Raw genomic sequence first — 18,857 nt, 5'->3', positions numbered from 1 at the left:
TTTGCCAACTTCTGAACTTGAAATTGGCTCTTAATAAAGGAAGATGCTAGGAAAGCAGCTGTAATTCTGGGGGTCTGTGATGAAATAAAGTCTCCTCTGAAAAATAAAAATCCCAGATATACATCCTGCACAGGTTTGTTACATAAACTTACATTACTTTCATATTTACATTATTGTTCTTAGAAAGCCCAAGCTAGGAAAATAACATCAAAACTGGCTAATAAGCCCTGGCCGGTGTGGCTCAGTTGGCTGGGCTTACTTACATGGGTGGGCTTCGATTCCCAGCCAAGGGCACATGCCCCTGTTTCGGGTTCAATCCGCAGTAGGGGGCATGCAGGAGACAGCCGATCAATGTTGCACTCTCACATAGGTGCTTCTCTCTCTCCCTCTCCCTTCCTCTCTCTCTCAAAATCAGGTTTTATTTATCTTAAAAAAAAAACCTGGCCAAGAAGCCCTTTGGAGTGATAGAAAAAGGCTGTGTGAAACCACAGGGGGGTGGAGAAGTAGAGGAAGTGATGCTCTTGAAATCCAGGTCACAGAGGATTCTAATGGGGAGAGGCAGAGCCTCAACAAAGATTAGCTCATAAAAAATTATAGAACAAACAGAAGAGGAAGCAATCTACCATGAATGAGAACAGCAGACACTATAACCATGAGGACTAGACCCCTAGGAACTTGAGATAATACACGGCTGTTGCCTATTAACTACAAGTCAGTTGTGTTGCTATAACACAGAATGCTTTTCCACATTTAGATATGACATTTTTATAAGACTTTTTTTCAAGTGTTTTCAGTTATTTCTGATACATATTTCAAACCATAGTTATACTCTGCTTATAACAAAAAATAGTCAAAAGTTATTGATCTTATCCAACATATCTTCAATTTTAAGAAACAAAGTACTTCTTTTGTTTTTGTTGGTACATTGTAATATTTCAAATAACTTAAGCAATATTAACTCTCCACTTAAAAAAATGAAAGCAGTAATTATAAGTGTAAAAATCCCTAAAGGGTTACCTGATTGTCTTTATCTGTGCTGTTGCCATTATACTCACCACAGAAGGAGACGTGAGCTCTGAAATCAATGGTGACACCCCGCTGGCCACAGAGGTAGGCATAGTGGGCGAGAGCATTGCACAGGCAGGCGCTCCCACACTTGCATGCATCGTGGCGGCACAGCTGGTAGTACAGCCCAGGGCTGATGTAGAAGTGGCAAGGAGCAAAGAGCTCTTGGTGGATGACATCACAGTGCGCTGCGTAGCCAACTAACAGACAAAGAACCCCATTAGCACCTCATTTACCAGTTGGGATCCTTAACCTTAAGTATCAAGTTCCAGGACTAGCCAAGATTCTTGCTTTCCTAGAAATGCACTGTATTGCACATTACTTTTAAGAAGAGCCAATATGTTCAGCTTACACTGTTTTGTGGTTTTTGTGGGATTTTTTTTTTTTTTTGGTTCGGTTTTACTTTTGATAATATTGGTGACAGCACTATATTCAATGATATTTTAGGGCAGTGGTTCTCAACCTTTCTAATGCCGCCACCCTTTAATACAGTTCCTCATGTTGTGGTGATCCCCAACCATAAAATTATTTTCGTTGCTACTTCATAACTGTAATGTTGCTACTGTTAATGAATCATAATGTAAATATCTGTGTTTTCCGATGGTCTTAGGCTCTACAGCAGCGGTTCTCAACTTGTGGGGAACTGTATTAAAGGGTCACGACATTAGAAAGGTTGAGAACCACTGTTTTAGGAGGGAAAAGTTGTTTTACCTCAATAACATGAGTAACAGAAGGGTTGAGAGCCTCGATCACCCCATGGCCTGAGAATCATCTGAGGAAATCACCCCAATTCTACTCTAAAGAATTGGTGAGTAATGGGAGGCTTATCTCCAGACACCCATACACTGCGTGTTGTGAATGTTATGGCAACTCGCTGGAATACACAATTATCCAGGAAAGTTTGGGAATCATCTCATTCCAACAGAGTCTCTGAAGTGAATGGTAATGTAGCAGATGCACATAAAGTCATTGCACAGAATGTCTGCACAAGGCACAATGCACAGCATCTGATAAGTGAATCTATGAATTCATGAATAAATGAGCAATGAATAGAAATTAGGGATTGGAACATATGCTAAAGGCTATGAGATATAATTACCAGGACTTTTGGGTGGCGGGAAGTGGGGGAGTCTGTGTAATTAGCTCTTAAAATTTGTTGACTTTTCCCTTGAGAACAACTGACTGATCAGATATAATTCTTGTTGTGTGTAACCAAGTTTGACCAAACAATCTAGATCCCACCTTTCTGAAAAAAACTATGTGATTCCTTGATGTAGTGAACCCAGGTTGCATTGATTCCTCACAGCTAAAATTAATCAATCTTTGAATTGTCATTGTCTTTAAAAGAGCAGATGAGCTGTCCAGAGATCAGAATGTTTTTGAACTAATTAAATATACTAAACTTATTTTGTTGAGTATTTTAAATAACGTATTATTGGTAAAAAAACAAACAAAAAAAAAAAAACACACACACACAATAATTATCCTAGTGTTATATTTTTGCATTGTTATGACTATCTATGTGAAAACAAATGACTTAGACTCTAACAGCATGCTGTTGGCATGCATACTCCCCAGCCCCAGGAGCTCCAAAACAAAGCAGTAAGTCAATGGGACTTTCGTTGCGTTCCCTAAGGATTTGTAGATTTAAAAATATTCCTAATGACATTACGTAAAAGGGTGATTCAACATATCCTTGTGAAAAAATATCTTTCAGAATCCACATTAGAGTTATTGACTTTTATCTGTTTACTTTCTTTGGGAATTTTTCTGACTTGACCAATTTGATTTTTTTTTAAAATTTAAATTCTTTATTGTTTAAAGTATTACATGAGTCTCCTTCCCCCCCCCCCATTGACCTCTCCCCAACCCCTCCCACCCCTCAGCACATGCCCTCACCCCGCTACTGTCTGTGTCCATTGGTTATGCTCAGATCTCAAAATGAATAAAGGACTTAAATGTAAGACAGGAAACCATAAAAATCTTAGAAGAAGCCATAGGCAGCAAAATATCAGACATTTGTCGTAGCAATATCTTTACTGATACAGCTCCTAGGACAATAGAAACTAAGGAGAAAATAAACAAATGGGACTACATCAAAATAAAAAGCTTCTGCACAGCAAAAGAAACCATCAACAAAACAACAAGAAAGCCCACTGCATGGGAGAACATATTTGCCAATGTTATCTCCAATTTGAATTTTTTAATAGCTCATGGAAAAGGTGAAGAGGATAATATCTAAAATATATATCAGAGAAAACATGAGATATCAGGATAGAAGTGATGAAAGTATATAACAAAATGTAATGTAATAAAGGAGGTAATTAAGGAAAAGGAAAACTGAATTTATCAATTATACTCCAATGTTTACATGTTATCAAGATAATTAAAAATAAACTTGCTGCAATATCAAGGAGGGAACTGAGAAAGTTAGAAACAAGCTGCATAAAACTAATCGAAGGAGAAGGAGTAGATCTATTAATAGAAAGTTAAGCATAAAATGGGGGAAAGTGTTGTTAAATGAGAGTGAGATGAAAGGATTCAATCTATAGAGACCAAAAGACTATAGTCTAGTCCTATTATTATAGGTAGGAAAAATGACCAAAGAGATTAATAGTCTTCTTCAAGTTCAGAAATTGGAGAGGTAAAAAGACAGCACTAAAAGCAGCATTATTTTATTGTTGTTTTTTCCAGTACACCAAAACTATAAGTTAATAACAAGGACCATATGACAATCAACAGAATCCTACCAAACAACCACTACAAAAGCCAGAAATCATACTGATTTTACATAGGTACTCAACCAATATTAATAGCGAATTTTTAAAAACTACACACAAAATAATAAACTAGCCAAAACAATTAAAGAAACAAATTAAAACATTTTAAATTTATTTAAGCATGCACACTTTTTTCACAAAATTATTTTATAAAAATAATAATAATGTGTCTTTTTAGTGAGCAGTGAAATAGCTGTTCACATGGTTTGCTGTGGCTTTAGTTAAAAAAATACAGCCAGAAATTCTTGGCGTGTGAGTTGCACTGTCATTGCAAATTGCAAACCTGGAGCATGACCATCTCAGATTGTCTCATGCTTGATGGCACAAAGCTTCCTTGGATCACTGGCTTCCTACTTATGAAACCATAATATAGTCTGTGAGTAGGAGCTCATAATGTGATAGTAATAAACAAGAGAAACTGCATGAGCTGTCACATTATGGAACTAAAGTCAAACATCCCAAGACTAACAACACTATTAGAGATTTTCCAGAGGTTTTTCTTAAGCATTTAAATAATCTGAACACACCAAAATGCTAGCTCACATGCCTAAAATAAGTAAATGTATGAATGCAAAGTAGTAAATAAAAGAGTCATTTTCTGGAGCTCTTCTTAAAAATAATGTACATTGTATAAACAGGAGTACGTAAAGGCATAGTATTAAACAAAAATACATAAAGAATGGCATCGATATTATCTGAATGAAGAGAATCAGAATTTAAAATCACTATTTATTCCCCTGAGTTTACAAGTAGAAAGAAGGACTTACTGTTTTGTTGATTAATGTTACAGGGGTCCACCATAGGAACATGAACAGGTGCAAAACAAGTAGAAGAAACTCGCCAGGCATTTGCATGAAGTTGTGGTGTGCCTTCTATCATGCCTGATGGAGAACTAGAAAGCAAAGATAACATTCACCTCAGGCTTTCCTATTATTTCATTTGTTCATAGTCTTTAAATATTGAAAAAAATATGCTATTTTTAATTTACAAAGAAATTTTAGAACTTAAAATGTTCTATTATTTTTAAAAATATACGTGGCATTAATTTCCTATTATTAAGACTTTACAATGTGTCAAATTGTGGACATACATGGTTTCATTTAATAATCAGCTTCATGGAAAGAATAAAATAATTAAATAAAGTAAAAATGTCTTTATCCCCCTTCAGAAAGAAAGCAAAGCAGAAGCTCAGATAACTATTAATGTTCACTCAGCTGATAAGTGTCATAGCCAAGTAGCCAAGATTCAAATCCAGTTTGCACTGATTAAATGAAATATCACACAACCAAAATAATAATCTGTGTGTGGCTTAAAGTGTATGAAAAAACAAAAAGGTGGGTAGCTCACATGATTCCTTTCAGAGTAGAGACAAATGTCCCAAAGAATAAACAGTCTAGCCCTGCCAGTGTGGTTCAGTATCAACCTATGAACCAGGAGGTCTTGGTTCGATTACTGGTCAGGGCACTTGCTCAGTCCCCAGTAGGGATTGTGCAGGAACATCATTGATGTTTTTATCTCTTTTTCCCTCTCCCTTCCTCTCTGAAATCAATAAAAATATATTTTTAAAAAGAATAAGTAGTCTATAATTCTGGTTCAGTATTTCAATTTCCATTAGGAGGTCTGAAGTGCCTGAAATACTGAAGTTCCGTCATGAAGTTGCATAAACAAATCAAAAGCAAATTGAGAAAAAAAAATGGTATAAAAGGCACCCTTCATTGAAACTTGTGAATTTCTTCAATTCCCCTCAGCAAATCAAAATGGAAGAGAAACAGCTACTTTTCTGAAGTCAGGCTTATAAACCACAACAATGTTCAATAGCCAAACACTAAAATGCCCCCTCCAGCAGCCATCGGGATTTATTAACTCATCAGCCAATATTCTGTAAGTGACAATCCCTCTTGGACGATATGCCATCTACTGTCAAAACTACTTGGAGAGTCAGGTTGGACAATGTCTCCTGTAGGAAGCTTTGACTAAGTAAGACGCTACTAACACAAGCCCTAACTGCATTAATTGCTAAAACATGGCTAAATGGTAGAGTGGGCTTTATCTTGGCTCTCTATAGTGTCCTAATAAATTAAGTGCTTTGGTTATTATTAAGATCAGACACCACTAACCATATGGAGCTTCTCACCACAATGACTGAGAAAAGAGAAAAGAAGGAGCTACACAGTCATTCCACAATGCCCAGCCTTGTCCCCACCCTTCCCCCTTTTCCTATTCCTCAAAATCCAACCATTCTGAAATTGTAAGACGTTACAACAATCACCTAATCCAAAATCTCATTTTGTTCAAAGAGAACATTGAAACTCAAAGAAATTGTATGACGTGCACTAGCTCTTATTCTTTCCCTTCCTTCCCTTTTCATTCCTACAAAAGACAATAAAATAGGTCAAGGTGATGGGTGTAGTCAGGGTTCCCAGGAGGAAATGACTCAGAGCTTGGCTCTCTTATCTCATTTAGTTCACGTAAAACAATAAATAATCAGCAGTGTAAATGTAGACCCATTTATTTACTGCATTTTATTTTAGAAGAGAACCTTTGGCTCACCATAACTTACTATAACAAGGCAAGCAAAATAAAATTTTAAGTAATTAATATTTTCCATTCCACTATGTTTGCAGATTCTCATTTACTTCTGTGAAGTAAAGAACTTTAACTGCTTATACTTGGAAAGCCAAACAATGTTAGAAAGTTATCTCTAACTCTGAAATATTATCCTGCACTGTTATCACGCCTCCGTGTTTATACATGGAGGAGACTGGTGCCTGAGGAGGAGGGAGACAGATCTGCCATCTGTTAAACAATGACTGCTAGCCCATTCTGATAAACAAGGAAGAGAAAGAGGCTGGATGTCTCTTCTGCACATCTTAGCCAAGCCACTAAAATATCACTTGTGAAACAGAAGATATATATAAAGATATTGATATTCTGACCTGCAAATAAATGAAACAAAAAAAAACTAAAAATAATTTAATCACACTGGAGACAAGATAGAAAATTTCTTTTGAAATTTAAATTTTTAAAAGCCAGTTCTCCTCGCCCATTCTAATTCTCTTCTTGGTGCTCCATTCGAAGTCCTACCTCTGTGCAGTTCTACGATCTGCTGCATATAATAGTCTATGCTAGTTCCTGAGAATACAAGGATCAAGGATGTGATTCTTCTTCTCAAAACCCTCAGAGTTTTAAGTGAAAACCAGGCTCATAAATGACAGATTTTCAAAATTAATTTTGTCTGGTGTGATATGAACTCGCTTTTTGAAGCAAATAATGTCTGAGTTGGGTTGAATGGTAAAATAGGAGTTCATGAGAAAGATTAGGAGGTGGAAAGAACCCGAAGCTGGAGGAATACACAGCAGGGTTTTTTTTAAATGGTATTTGGAGAACGGCTTCTCCAAAAACATTCCTGCCTACCCAGCCCACACTCACCTACTCAAAATTCCTACTGTGTTTCTAGCCATGACTACACAGCTCAACTCTTTAAAATTATCTCAGTCTTTATGTATGTATTGTTGACTAACACCTGACCTGGAACTAAATATTCTTAAAGGTTGTTATCTCCTCCCAATCTGCAACCGGCTCCTTGAGGATGAGAGCCTATCAAACTGCTTCGCCTGCCCACCATGCTTTGCACAAATGCTCAGAGCATTTGCATTAATTTACACTATTACACTGTGTCTCTTCACATGTAGGTGAAAGTGCTTTGTCATTACAAGGAATACAAGTGGATTTTATTGCTTTTCTTCTGATTAAGTACCAACTATCATAAAATCCAATTAGCTGAGATGCCCAAGTGTTGCTTTAGAGGTGTCATTCATACTAAATGATATCAATATTTTTAAAGTATAATTTACTATTGTTGGTACCAAATGATATTAAGATAAAAAATACTGTTAATGTTGACAGGTGGCAGGGGAGAGTATAACAGGTAGTTAGCCTGTGGGTTATCCCACAAGCTCTGAGTCACTCTATCTAAATTCAAAGCCCAGCTCCACTCTACTTGAGCTAAGTGACTCTGAGCTATTTATTTGCCACCTTTTGGCCTCAGTTGTTTTCTTCTCTATAAAACCAACTGATGCAAATCTGTGGATGGCTATAAAATTTAAATATGATGATTCATTTGAAGCTCTTGGAACATTGGTGACTAAGCTATATTATGGTCAAACATTTTTAATGAAAATAGTTATATCCTCTACATTACTAGTCACTAAATCATGTTAGCTCTACAGAAATCATACTTACAGAAAATCATCCCTTATGTTCCCATTAAAAGTGCCACATAGACCTAGTGTTCTTCTTTTCCATGTACTGGTGAGCTGAATATAAATTCTTTCCCCATCTATAGCAAACAGAATCTTTAAGCCAAATGTGGTTTTTAGAAGGATAAATAAGGATGACAGAGTTTGAATCTCAACAATTCCTGCAGGAAAATAACATACATAAGTCAGCCTTGAGATTTATATGCAGTGTTCTTAAATGCTAGCATACAACATCAGCACTCTCCTCCCAAGAGACTGGGACATGGGGAGGCAGGGTCCCAGTTCCCGCCCCTGGGCTCCAGTCCCAATGTTTGCCACCTTGTGCCAGCTTTCTTTTCTCCCATTTCCTTTCTGTCCCTCCTTTCTGGATCCTAAGCTGATATGTTTAATAGATTGTCAGGTACACATGTAGTTTCAGTTGTCAGACCTTTGGACAGTCCATAGACATTTGAAATCTGATCTCTCTTCCTCAACGTGTGTGTGTGTGTGTGTGTGTGTGTGTGTGTGTGTGTGTGTGTGTTTCCCAAAACTCCTTATGATCCAATAAGGAAGTAGCACTTTCCCCAAAAATACCCATTCCCTTGAGCCTGTCAGCAAAAGGAGGAGCACAGCACTTGAGAAACGGATTTTATGAAATACCTTTAAAGACAAGAAACTTGTGTTCAAGACTGAACTGATGACTTTTGCCCCCAGAAGAGTTGCTCCAGTATCTCTCACGGTTTCTGCCATCATCTGATCACCAAACCCAGAAACCTGAGAATCATTCTTTGATCACTTCATCCTTTGTTGTGCTCCTCCAACCAACCCCAATCCAATCCATCACCAAGATCAGACCATTTTTTTCTTAAATAATATTTTAAGCAATCTTCTTTTTTCTATCTCTATTGTTACTGCCTTAGATCAGTTCTTCTTCATTCTTTGCATGCCCCACTTTAATAACATTCTACCTGCTCTCCATGTTAGTTAGGAACGTCTGACATTGTTTTAGTATTCTACCCCCCGCAAAAAAAACCAAAAAAACAACAACATTTTATCAGTCTCCATTAAAACCGGCTATTTATTTTGGTTGAACCACATAAGATTGTCATTTATATTCATAAAAATTGGTAAAATAATGATAATCTCATATTCAATTTTATATCAAGTTCAACTTCTTAGCATGATAATCAGTAGAATAACCATGTAATTTCTACAAACTGGGACATTTCTGGGAGTCTCATCCCCACCTATTTCCCTATTTTCATCTCTGGATAGCCTCCATTTACCCTCTTCAGGCTTCAGCAATGCCACACTAGCTATAGTTCCCCCTAAACATACTGCAGAGTTCCATAGCTCTTTGCTATGCATGGAGCACTTTCACCATCTCTTTCATCCCAGCAATCCTCAGTTTTAAATGCTCAATGAGGCATCATCTCCTTCAGAAAATATTCCTTACCACACCTGCATACCCCACCCCAAGGCTGGGAGAGTTACACTCATTTAGACACTCCCCCCCCCCCCCAGTCCCTATGCATATCTTTGAGTTTATTGTATGTTACATAAGTGGCTGTTTGCTTGTATAGCTCCCCTTCCAAACTCCACTTAACACTAGGTCAACACTAGGTCCCATAAACATGGTGGTCTTTACTGTGTCCGATTGAGGATCTGACAACACATAGACACTCAAATTTCAGGATAAGCAGCCAATGGGAGAAGACTCCATTTAGGTTGTTTTGTTGTTTTATTGGAAGGAAAGTACTCTGTTAGCATTGCTTCTTACCATTCAGATTGAAGCCTTGGTTAGGACTGGTGAGGATTTGTCCTCCCCGACTAAGGGTCACTTGTTTATCAAAATCATCATCCAGAATTAGAGTTATAGACTGAAGGCAGACCAAGCCAAGATTCTGCATAAAAATTAAATAACCAATTAAAGAGATGGGAGAGATAAAGAGACATGGAAAGAGACAGGGACAATAGAAGAAAAAAATGGGAGAAAGTTAAGGAGTGAAAGAAGAGGAGAGAAAAAAAAAAGAATGCACATAGATAAGAATTTCTGGTATGTCGAAGGCTTGAGTAATATTATATATTACTATTATTTATTACTTATATAATAAAGTGATTACTATATAATCCATTTTATGTAGTTCCATTACTAATAAAATGTCTTTGTATAGTATATTAAATACATCGTATATATATTTTTTATATGAACATTAAATAATGGTTTCAATTTAGTTCCAATAAATATGTTTTTCATAGCTATAGTTAAAGTACCTCTCTATATTCATTTAAGTGGCTTATTAGACATAAAAATCAATTTAAAAAAAACAGAAAATTATGATTCTATGTAAAAAGCTTATTCAGACTCTGACATATTGCAAAGGAAAAAATCAAATGGGGAGAAAAAAGCAAATAAAGTAGTTGAAAATTTTCACTGGAAATAACCATTTTATATTATAGTAAAACTAGAAAATTAATGATTTCTGCAAAATTTTGACTACCTGAGTTAGAGAGAGGGAAGATCCAGGTGTCTTTATTTAGAAATTATTAATGTGTTTATTTGAAGAAAAGACTTAAAATAAATGTTTCCGTATGCGAAGAAATTTGTTATATTTATTTAGAATGATATGAAACTTGGCCAATCCTATAAAAATCATTTCTTTAAAATAGTAGTTTTGAAGTAACCAGAAACTTAGGTCCACTGTGTCATTATGCATGAAATGCTCAAAAAAACTATACATACAGATATCATTTTTAAAAGAAAGAAAATGCAGTGAAATATATAATATTTAATGTAAGACATATTTGTGCTCATATTTTAATATCTCTGAAATCAGGACACATCAGATGATCAATAGTATAACAGATTATCAACATTTTTTCTTTCTTTGTAGTACATAGAATGATGCATCTTAGCAATCAATGGTGTTTTATTTTTGAAGAAAATAACTATGCCTACTCAGGTTACTATTCTTAACCTGGATATAAAATTTGAGTCAAAAAAGTGAACATTTCTCTGGTCATTTTGAGATATTCTTACCTGCTCACAGTGAGCTTTCTGTAAGGTAATTGTGAATTTCTCCTTTCCAGTTGCTTTCACAAGGATATATTGACACATTCCAATAAAAGAATAATGTCGACCATCAAAAGTTGTAAAATGAGAATCACCTACAACAGAACATTGAACTACAGAAAGAAAGAAAGAAAGAAAGAAAGAAAGAAAGAAAGAAAGAAAGAGAGAGAGAAGGAGGAAAAGAAATTATTTATTCTCAAAAAAAGCAGGTCAACTTAGGGTAAATAATCATGCATCAAAAAGAATAGCTAAATGTTTAAAATTAGTTTGACAAACTTACTAAATTATGTTATTCAATTTAATTTAAAGTTTACTAAATGATAGCTATTTCACATGTTTTAAGTTTTGTAATATTTTTACTATTTTAATAAGTTTTTACCAAAATTGCCTGCTCAAAGCTATCATTTATTCAATTTTCCATTTATCCTCTGCCTACCTGGATTTATAGATGATTACATCTCTCACTATATATGAGATGACATCATAAAAATCAGTGCTACCTTGTTCCTTAATTTCAAAAAAACTGAGGCATTTAAAATAAAAAAAATAAAAAACATGTTAAAAGATTACCTGGACAGTCATGCTCAGTGCAGTTCCAAACACCACCAACACATACACTAAATAAAATGATAAAATATTAATCTACTGGTATAGAGAAACTGTATTATTTGCATCAATGTACCAAAATATATAATGTTTATAGGCGCAGAATAACCTGACTTGAAAAACCTCTCCACACAAGTTCAATTAACTGCTAAATTTGTGCTGGCCAGCATCTAAATTATTATTTACTAGTGGCCCAGTGCACAAAATTCATGCACATTAAAAAGGAATTAATTAGAGGAAATATTTTAATATTGCTATTTGCCCTTTCTCTATAATAGACGTGTCAGAGATTAAAGAAAATTAGTAAAATGTATATGAAAATCTTCCTCCTGTCAGAGTCTGGGCACACTGCGGGACCCAGAGTCAAGTCCCCACCACCCGCGTGCACCTTGAAATTGCACATGCACCTCGAAATTGTGCGAGACCCAGACCTGGCTGGCCCCACCCCTGTCAAGCCCCACTTGGCAGGGGACGCAGCCTTAGGTCCCCTGTCAAGCCCTTCCAGGTGGGGGACACAGCCTCAGGTCCCCTGTCAAGTCCTGCTAGGTGGGGGGGGGGGGGCGCAGCCTCAGGTCCCCTGGCACACCCTCAGGTTCCCCAGCCCGGTGCTGGAGCGGGGGGTGAGGCCTGAGGTCTGCTGTCAAGCCCCACTGGGCAGGGGGCACAGTCTCAGGTCCCCTGGCCCGGCGCCGGGGCAGAAGGCACGGCCTAAGGTCTCTGTCAAGCCACACTGAGCAGGAGATATGGCCTGAGGTCCCCCTTCAAGCCCCGCTGGGCCAGGGGCATGGCCTCAAGTCCCCTGGTGCTGGGGAGGGGGTTCGGCCTCAGGTCCCCCAGCCCAGCACTAGGGCAGGGGGTACAACCTGAGGTCCCCCGTCAAGCCCCACCAGGTGGGGAGGGGCGCAGTCTCAGGTCTCTCACCCCAGCCCGGTGCCACGCAGCCTCAGGTCTCTGCTGATCGCTCATTATAGGAACCCTGCCTCCGCTGTGGGCGCAGCCATCTTGTGACAGCATGATGGAGTGAGGGTCAATTTGCATGTTACCTCTTTATTATATAGGATTGTGTGTCAGGCTTAAAAGTCACTAAAGATGATTCAAAGTGAATACTAATCAAACAGAGAGCCTCTGCTTTGGTCCTTCTCTCCTTGCTTAAACTAAAAGAGCTCACACACAGAGAAGTATTTGCCTTTATCATTAGAGAAATACACATAAAGAGTTCAGATTTATAAATTATCTCATGTACTACAAATTAAGAAAATTGGTTCTGAAGATCATCAAACATTAAAGAGAGAAAAGATACATTTTTATATAAGATAAATTCTACCTTCTACCATCAAGACGATATTAGTTTGGGAGGACAAAAGCAGTCTCTGAAAGGCAGAAACTCAAGTCGGTATTTAAGAATAGAGTTATCCAATTGCATTTCCATTGTATACACTTACACCAAAGGGGAAGGAGCCTGATGATATCTGCTTCTTTTTAGGACTGCACTGGAGGGAGCAATCCTTGCCTATAATAGTCTTAGCTAATTTAATAAGAAATTCTAAATGTCTCTAATCATGGCCAAAAACTGGCAATATGGAGTCACTTTTTAAAGTACTCAAGAGAGCCTGGCCAGCATGCCTCAGTGGTTGAGCATCAACCTATGAACCAGGAAGTCAAGGTTCAATTCCCGATCAGGGCACCTGCACAGGTTGCAGGCTCAATCCCCAGTGTGGAGTGTGCAGGAGGAAACCAATCAATGATTCTCTCTCATCATTAATGTGTGTTTTTTTCTCTCGCTCTCCCTCTCCCTTCCTCTCTGAAATCAATAAAAAACATATTTTTTTTAAAAAGTACTCAATAGAGAAGATCAGGAGAACCATCAATTCTAAGAGTATAAGTATGTGCAATTTAGTGATCAAAAATAATAAGAAAATAAAACATAGATAAATATTTTATGAAACTGCCAAGAGAAGTGAGAAGAATCTATGTATATAAAAGCCTAATATGCAAAGTGTCCCTGCAGGAGTTTGACCAGGAGACTGGGAGTTCGATCGCTCGCTATGATGTGCGCTGACCACAAGGGGGTGGCCGGCAGCCAGAAGGCCCTGATCAACCCTGATCACCAGCCAGCCCTAGGGACCCTACCTGTGCACGATTTCATGCACAGGGCTGCTAGTTGCATTATAAAAGAAGGTGCAAATGTTCCCCCATTCCTGTACCAACTTTAAATAAAATGCATCTTAGAATTTTTGGAAGAATAGTAATAAGTATATTCTTTTAACCATATGTTATACTAGTATAAAGTTGTCACCCAGCCAGGTCCCCAGAAATAATTGGCTGTGCATTGATCACATACCATTCAGTGCATTCTTGTTCAATTTTGGAACCAACTGAATAAGCTAATCCATGAAAACTACATGGGCAACTTTCCAAGGAGATGCAAGTCCCATTTTCCATGATGAGGCCTATTGAAGAAAAATTTATATCAAATTCTCAAAAGAAATAATAAATATTTATTCTTTGAATATAATTTAACCAACTTTTATTAAATACTTGCTTACACTACATAATAAAAGAGAAATTTCTTTACTTCCAAGGAGGTTTCCAACATCCTTGCTCTATCTCAATTGGTAGCTACCTTACAAATCTCTACTTCAGTGATTTTCAACTTTCTTATCCTATGACTTACCATAAAAAACTCAAGGTTCTCCATATAGAATAAAGGCAACTAAGGAAGTTTATTCTTGGTTGAATCTCTGTTCATTTACCAATGAGATACTTACACCATCATCACATGTATAATAAATAGCCAGACGGTGCTACTCAAAGGGCAAGTACAGTGGAAATGCATTCGTTACTTCTCTCTAATGAGCAAAGACGGTTGAGCCAGAATGTAAATGAACTGTGCTACTAAGCACACTGTTTCATTCGCTGACCTTTTGTCTGAGTAAGACTTTCTGGATGAAGGAAGCATTGACTTATATAGTTGGTGCATTAATTTATATTCTGGTGCAAACTCCTTATCTCATCAGTGAATGGTAAGAAACAGTTGATGCCTGGCACTGATCCAAAGTGCTACCCGTAAGCAGCACTAACAGAACAATGGATTGAGGTCAACAGATCTGGTTCCAAGTAGTCCTCACTCATATTAACTGAGTGACAGTACTAAACTCATGTAACATATCTGGGATTCTATTTTTTTTTTAATCTGTAAAAATAAAAGAATTTGAGTGAATTCTCAGTGTTCTTTAAAAAGGTCTATAGGCATAGGAGTCATTCCTAAATTTAAACCCCACCTGTATCACCTGCTATGTTACTTCTAATTTCAAATGTTAAAGCTGCATCACAACTAAACTCTTGTACTGCCAATTTGTTTTTCTAAAATTGCTTTCATAAATTGCTAAGTATATATTAAATATTCAAGAGAACAAAAGAATTGCCATGGTTAAGCCAGGACTCTAGATTCCAAATTTCCTGGGAAATTTACAAAGCAATAAGACTTTTTATTAAAGAAAAGCAGACATTTCTCCTATCACTTCAAGGACCAGATCCTACAAGGGCTGAACATTGCAACAGCCCTAGTGTTCTGGGAGAGAATGCTGCAACTCGATTCTCAGCTCACAGGATGCTATGCTATTTTCCATGAGTGGAGACATGATTTCTTTCATGGAACACTTACCATCTGGACAGTAACATCCATCAAGACAGTGGAGATTGCTCCCAAGACATTGTTTCTCAAATGTGCAGGTGGTTGGGCAACAACTGATACAATCCCGGTGGACAAAGCTATCATCACATTTATCAGCTGAAATGGGCAAATGGGAATGCTGTAAGCCAACTTTATTCACCTCAAGAAGATTAATATTTCAAAAAGTTTGCAAGTTTACCAACGTTTCTGCGCCAGTAACAAATCCTTGCCATTCATCAGTTTTGAGTACCCAGGGAAGTTTTGAATACTAGAATAAGCCTAACATTAACAAAAGTACAGGGCTTAGGAAAATAAGAAACCATACTGCATGCTGGGAAGTCATCTCTCCAGTCTTGAATGGGGTAGCCAGCGTGGGAACAGGCTCTAGCATACTCGGTGGCTGCTCGACAATAGGTATCATCATCATCGGTTCTGGAAAGTGAGAAGACAGAGCCAGAGTCACACCAGGGATACTGGCAGAATCCGCATCTTTGAGCTCCGGATCTCTAGAAATGTTTAGTGTCTGGTGAATATCCCAACACTAACTGATGTCAGCATGTACATAATATAGCATGTATAATAATGCAGAAAACAAATAAACATGGGATCCCAGCTAAAAAGGCCTAGGTAAATTGTCTTCATCAGTCTTAAAATATTTGACCACTTTTCTTTTGATTCAAGGGTGTCCCTATACTGAAAAAGATTTCTATTTTAATTCTGACATTCCTCCCAGAATTCTTGTATGTATTTTTTGGCTCCCACACAAAGTAACACAGACCTTGTAGAATTTAATAAATCCCATTAGAACAGATAAAATTCCATCACAACAAAAGCTCCAAATATGAAAATTATTTCAAAGATACCATGATCTTGATCTTCTACATGAAGGAATAAAACCAATACTAATAACCTGCAGCAGTCTTGAAATATTGAATAAAAAGCATTTAACTAAGATTTTAAATTTTTTTCATTCTTTCAAGTTTAAATTCCTAAAGATAGTTACTTTTATAATATTGCCAAGAGTAAATAGTCTCTAATTATTTTCTTATAATCACTCTATTAGCTCCCCCAAACAAATAGAAGAGGTCAGCCAATTCCCAAAGCAGATCCACAAGGTACCTATAAAATGAGCGGGGTTTATAGTAAGGTAGTGGCCTTGTTTTTCAACCCAATTCCAACTCAAAATTGAATAGCTAACTATCTTACAGGATAATGACCTTAAGAATGTTGTACTTTGTGAACCTTAGCCTTTTCAGTATCTCTATTGTAGAAGCCACCCATCTCAAATTGCGCTTATCCTGAGCTACTGTAATTGGAGTCATGCGGCTTATCTGGTCCAATTAACTGAGCTTTAAAAGGAAAAGGGGACTGAGCATAAACTCCAGAAACTGAGAAAATATTCTAAACCTCCAGACAAGAATTTTCTCTGAAAGACAGGGTAAGCTAAAATGATTTGATTGCTAGAAAGACATGAAGTGAATGATTTCCCTTACAATATGTGCATGGTTTCCTACAATTAATAGAGGCTTTGAAAGTTAACTCAATATTGGTTTTCCAACCCAATGCAACTATTATTAAAATAACTACCATTTGCAACATTAAACAACAAAATAAAATAAAATAAAATAAAATAAAATAAAATAAAATAAAATAAAATAGCTACCATGTATTGTGTCTGCGTTACTCTAGGATCTATGCTAGGCATGTTACACATGGTACCACACGAAAACTCACAACAATCAGGCAGGAAAGAAATTATTATCTCAATTTACTGAGGAAAAATGAGGGTTTTTGTTCTATTTTTTTGAATGTAAACTTTAGTAGGAAAATGAGCATTAAGGAGTAGTTGTCTTTAAATCAATTGACTTTGTTGTGGCAGAACCATTTCCTTGCTGTTAAGTTTATCATTCTTAGAAGTAGCAACTGGGCTTCCGTTCAAGGCCTGGAATTGTATCATTCTTCAAATTTCAGCTGAGATGTTATCTCCTCTGTGGAGCACTCCCGGATAAAGTCAGCGATCTCTCCTCCGCATTGCAGTGCTTGCGGTCAGAGTTTGTGTCCTTGCTGGAGGCCAGTTTCCCCACCCCCTCCCCCACCCCCAGAATCTGAGTTTCCAGGACAGGGTCTCTGTCTAAATTGTCTAATTGTTTCTGCTTCTCCAAGGTGTGGCACAATGCTCAGCTCAGACCAGATGCTCAGAAAATATGTGTTGAATCAAATTTAATGTGCTATCATATCAATTCAGACAGGAAATTAACTTGAGTTCAGCAGATTGGCAATGCTATTCTCATGCTCTAGGGTCCGTGTGATGCAGTCCTCTGCTACATAAGAAATGAAGAGAATCTCCTTTAGGGGAGAGAGAATGTAGGTGGGTCTGGTCCTAGGTGGTATACAAAGAGGATGAAAGGCTAACTGGGCTTTCATTCCACCCATGACCACTGACTTGATTTATAATGCCCTTCTATTGGTAGTCTATGTCTGCTGTGCCCCCAAACCTGGCCTCTCCACCTCAAGCATATCAGACGATTCCAACCAGTAAAGGATGCTTCTCTAGCCTTCTATTTTTATTTTCCCTGGAGAAAGCAATTCGGTTTCAAAATCCAAAGCCTAAGTCTACCAAAATATCATGTTAATGGCTCAATGATGACATTTCAGACCAAGTGTGTGCCGCAGAGACTCTTTTCGGTGCCCAGTTCCCTTTCTTCCCCTCAGTATTAGACCCTCTACGTTTTTGCTGGGCATATGGGTGCCCAGCCAAAGAGAGCATTTCTCAGCAGCCCTTGCTTTGAGGTGTGGTCATATTTCTAAGCAGAGTAATTATAAATAAGGCAGTTTTTATACCACCTCACCTTCCCTCTTTTTTCTTACCTTTAATTAACTTAAACCTCTTAACAAGCCATCCAAAGTGCCATTTAAGTAGTTTTACTCAACCAAAAATTAGACTGGTCTTTTAAGACGAAGTTCCTATATACCGTTTACATTTATTTTTTTTTAAAAATGCAGATTTATTAAAATTTGTTGAGATATTCTTGAAGTCTTACTGAGTTTGTTCCCTAGAAACCACCCAGTCTAGGTGTCCTTAACTTGGGAGAGAATGCGGGAGTCTATGACCTTGGTTGGGAAAAATATTACATGCTTATTTTCACTAATCTCCAAATGAAATTTAGCATTTCCTTCAATTATACATTTAGGGAACATATCACAATGTTCTTAGTAGTATCTCTGACTTTTTCACCAATATATCTCATATGTCATTTTTTCATGTTTTAATTTCTCATACTTGTTGCAGCTATCTCAAAATATTATTTACACTCATCACCAGATCAAATTGCAGTAGTTATTAGACCTGAAATGCATGTATAAAAGTCCTGGTATAAAAAAAATCATCTCGCTTACTATATTGATAACTCTATTTCAATATA

At 37.2% G+C, this 18,857-nt stretch overlaps 1 protein-coding gene across 1 annotated transcript in view; it reads right to left on the bottom strand.

Moving 5' to 3' along the window:
* OTOGL (otogelin like) overlaps nucleotides 1-18,857 on the bottom strand; it is a gene marked incomplete at both ends in the record, with an annotated part of 144,717 nt that overhangs the window by 99,687 nt on the left and 26,173 nt on the right. Inside the window, 9 exons of the mRNA XM_079773801.1 lie at nucleotides 1,056-1,265; nucleotides 4,613-4,737; nucleotides 8,088-8,265; nucleotides 9,864-9,987; nucleotides 11,124-11,269; nucleotides 11,727-11,773; nucleotides 14,104-14,212; nucleotides 15,427-15,552; nucleotides 15,761-15,867. Coding sequence (XP_079629927.1) covers nucleotides 1,056-1,265; nucleotides 4,613-4,737; nucleotides 8,088-8,265; nucleotides 9,864-9,987; nucleotides 11,124-11,269; nucleotides 11,727-11,773; nucleotides 14,104-14,212; nucleotides 15,427-15,552; nucleotides 15,761-15,867 — 1,172 coding nt within the window. The remainder of the gene's footprint in view (nucleotides 1-1,055; nucleotides 1,266-4,612; nucleotides 4,738-8,087; nucleotides 8,266-9,863; nucleotides 9,988-11,123; nucleotides 11,270-11,726; nucleotides 11,774-14,103; nucleotides 14,213-15,426; nucleotides 15,553-15,760; nucleotides 15,868-18,857) is intronic.

The sequence above is a fragment of the Cnephaeus nilssonii genome (assembly GCF_951640355.1).
Source record: "Cnephaeus nilssonii genome assembly, chromosome: 6".
In the NCBI taxonomy this organism is placed as follows: Eukaryota; Metazoa; Chordata; class Mammalia; order Chiroptera; family Vespertilionidae; genus Cnephaeus; species Cnephaeus nilssonii.
This window is presented reverse-complemented; position numbering and strand designations above follow the sequence as displayed.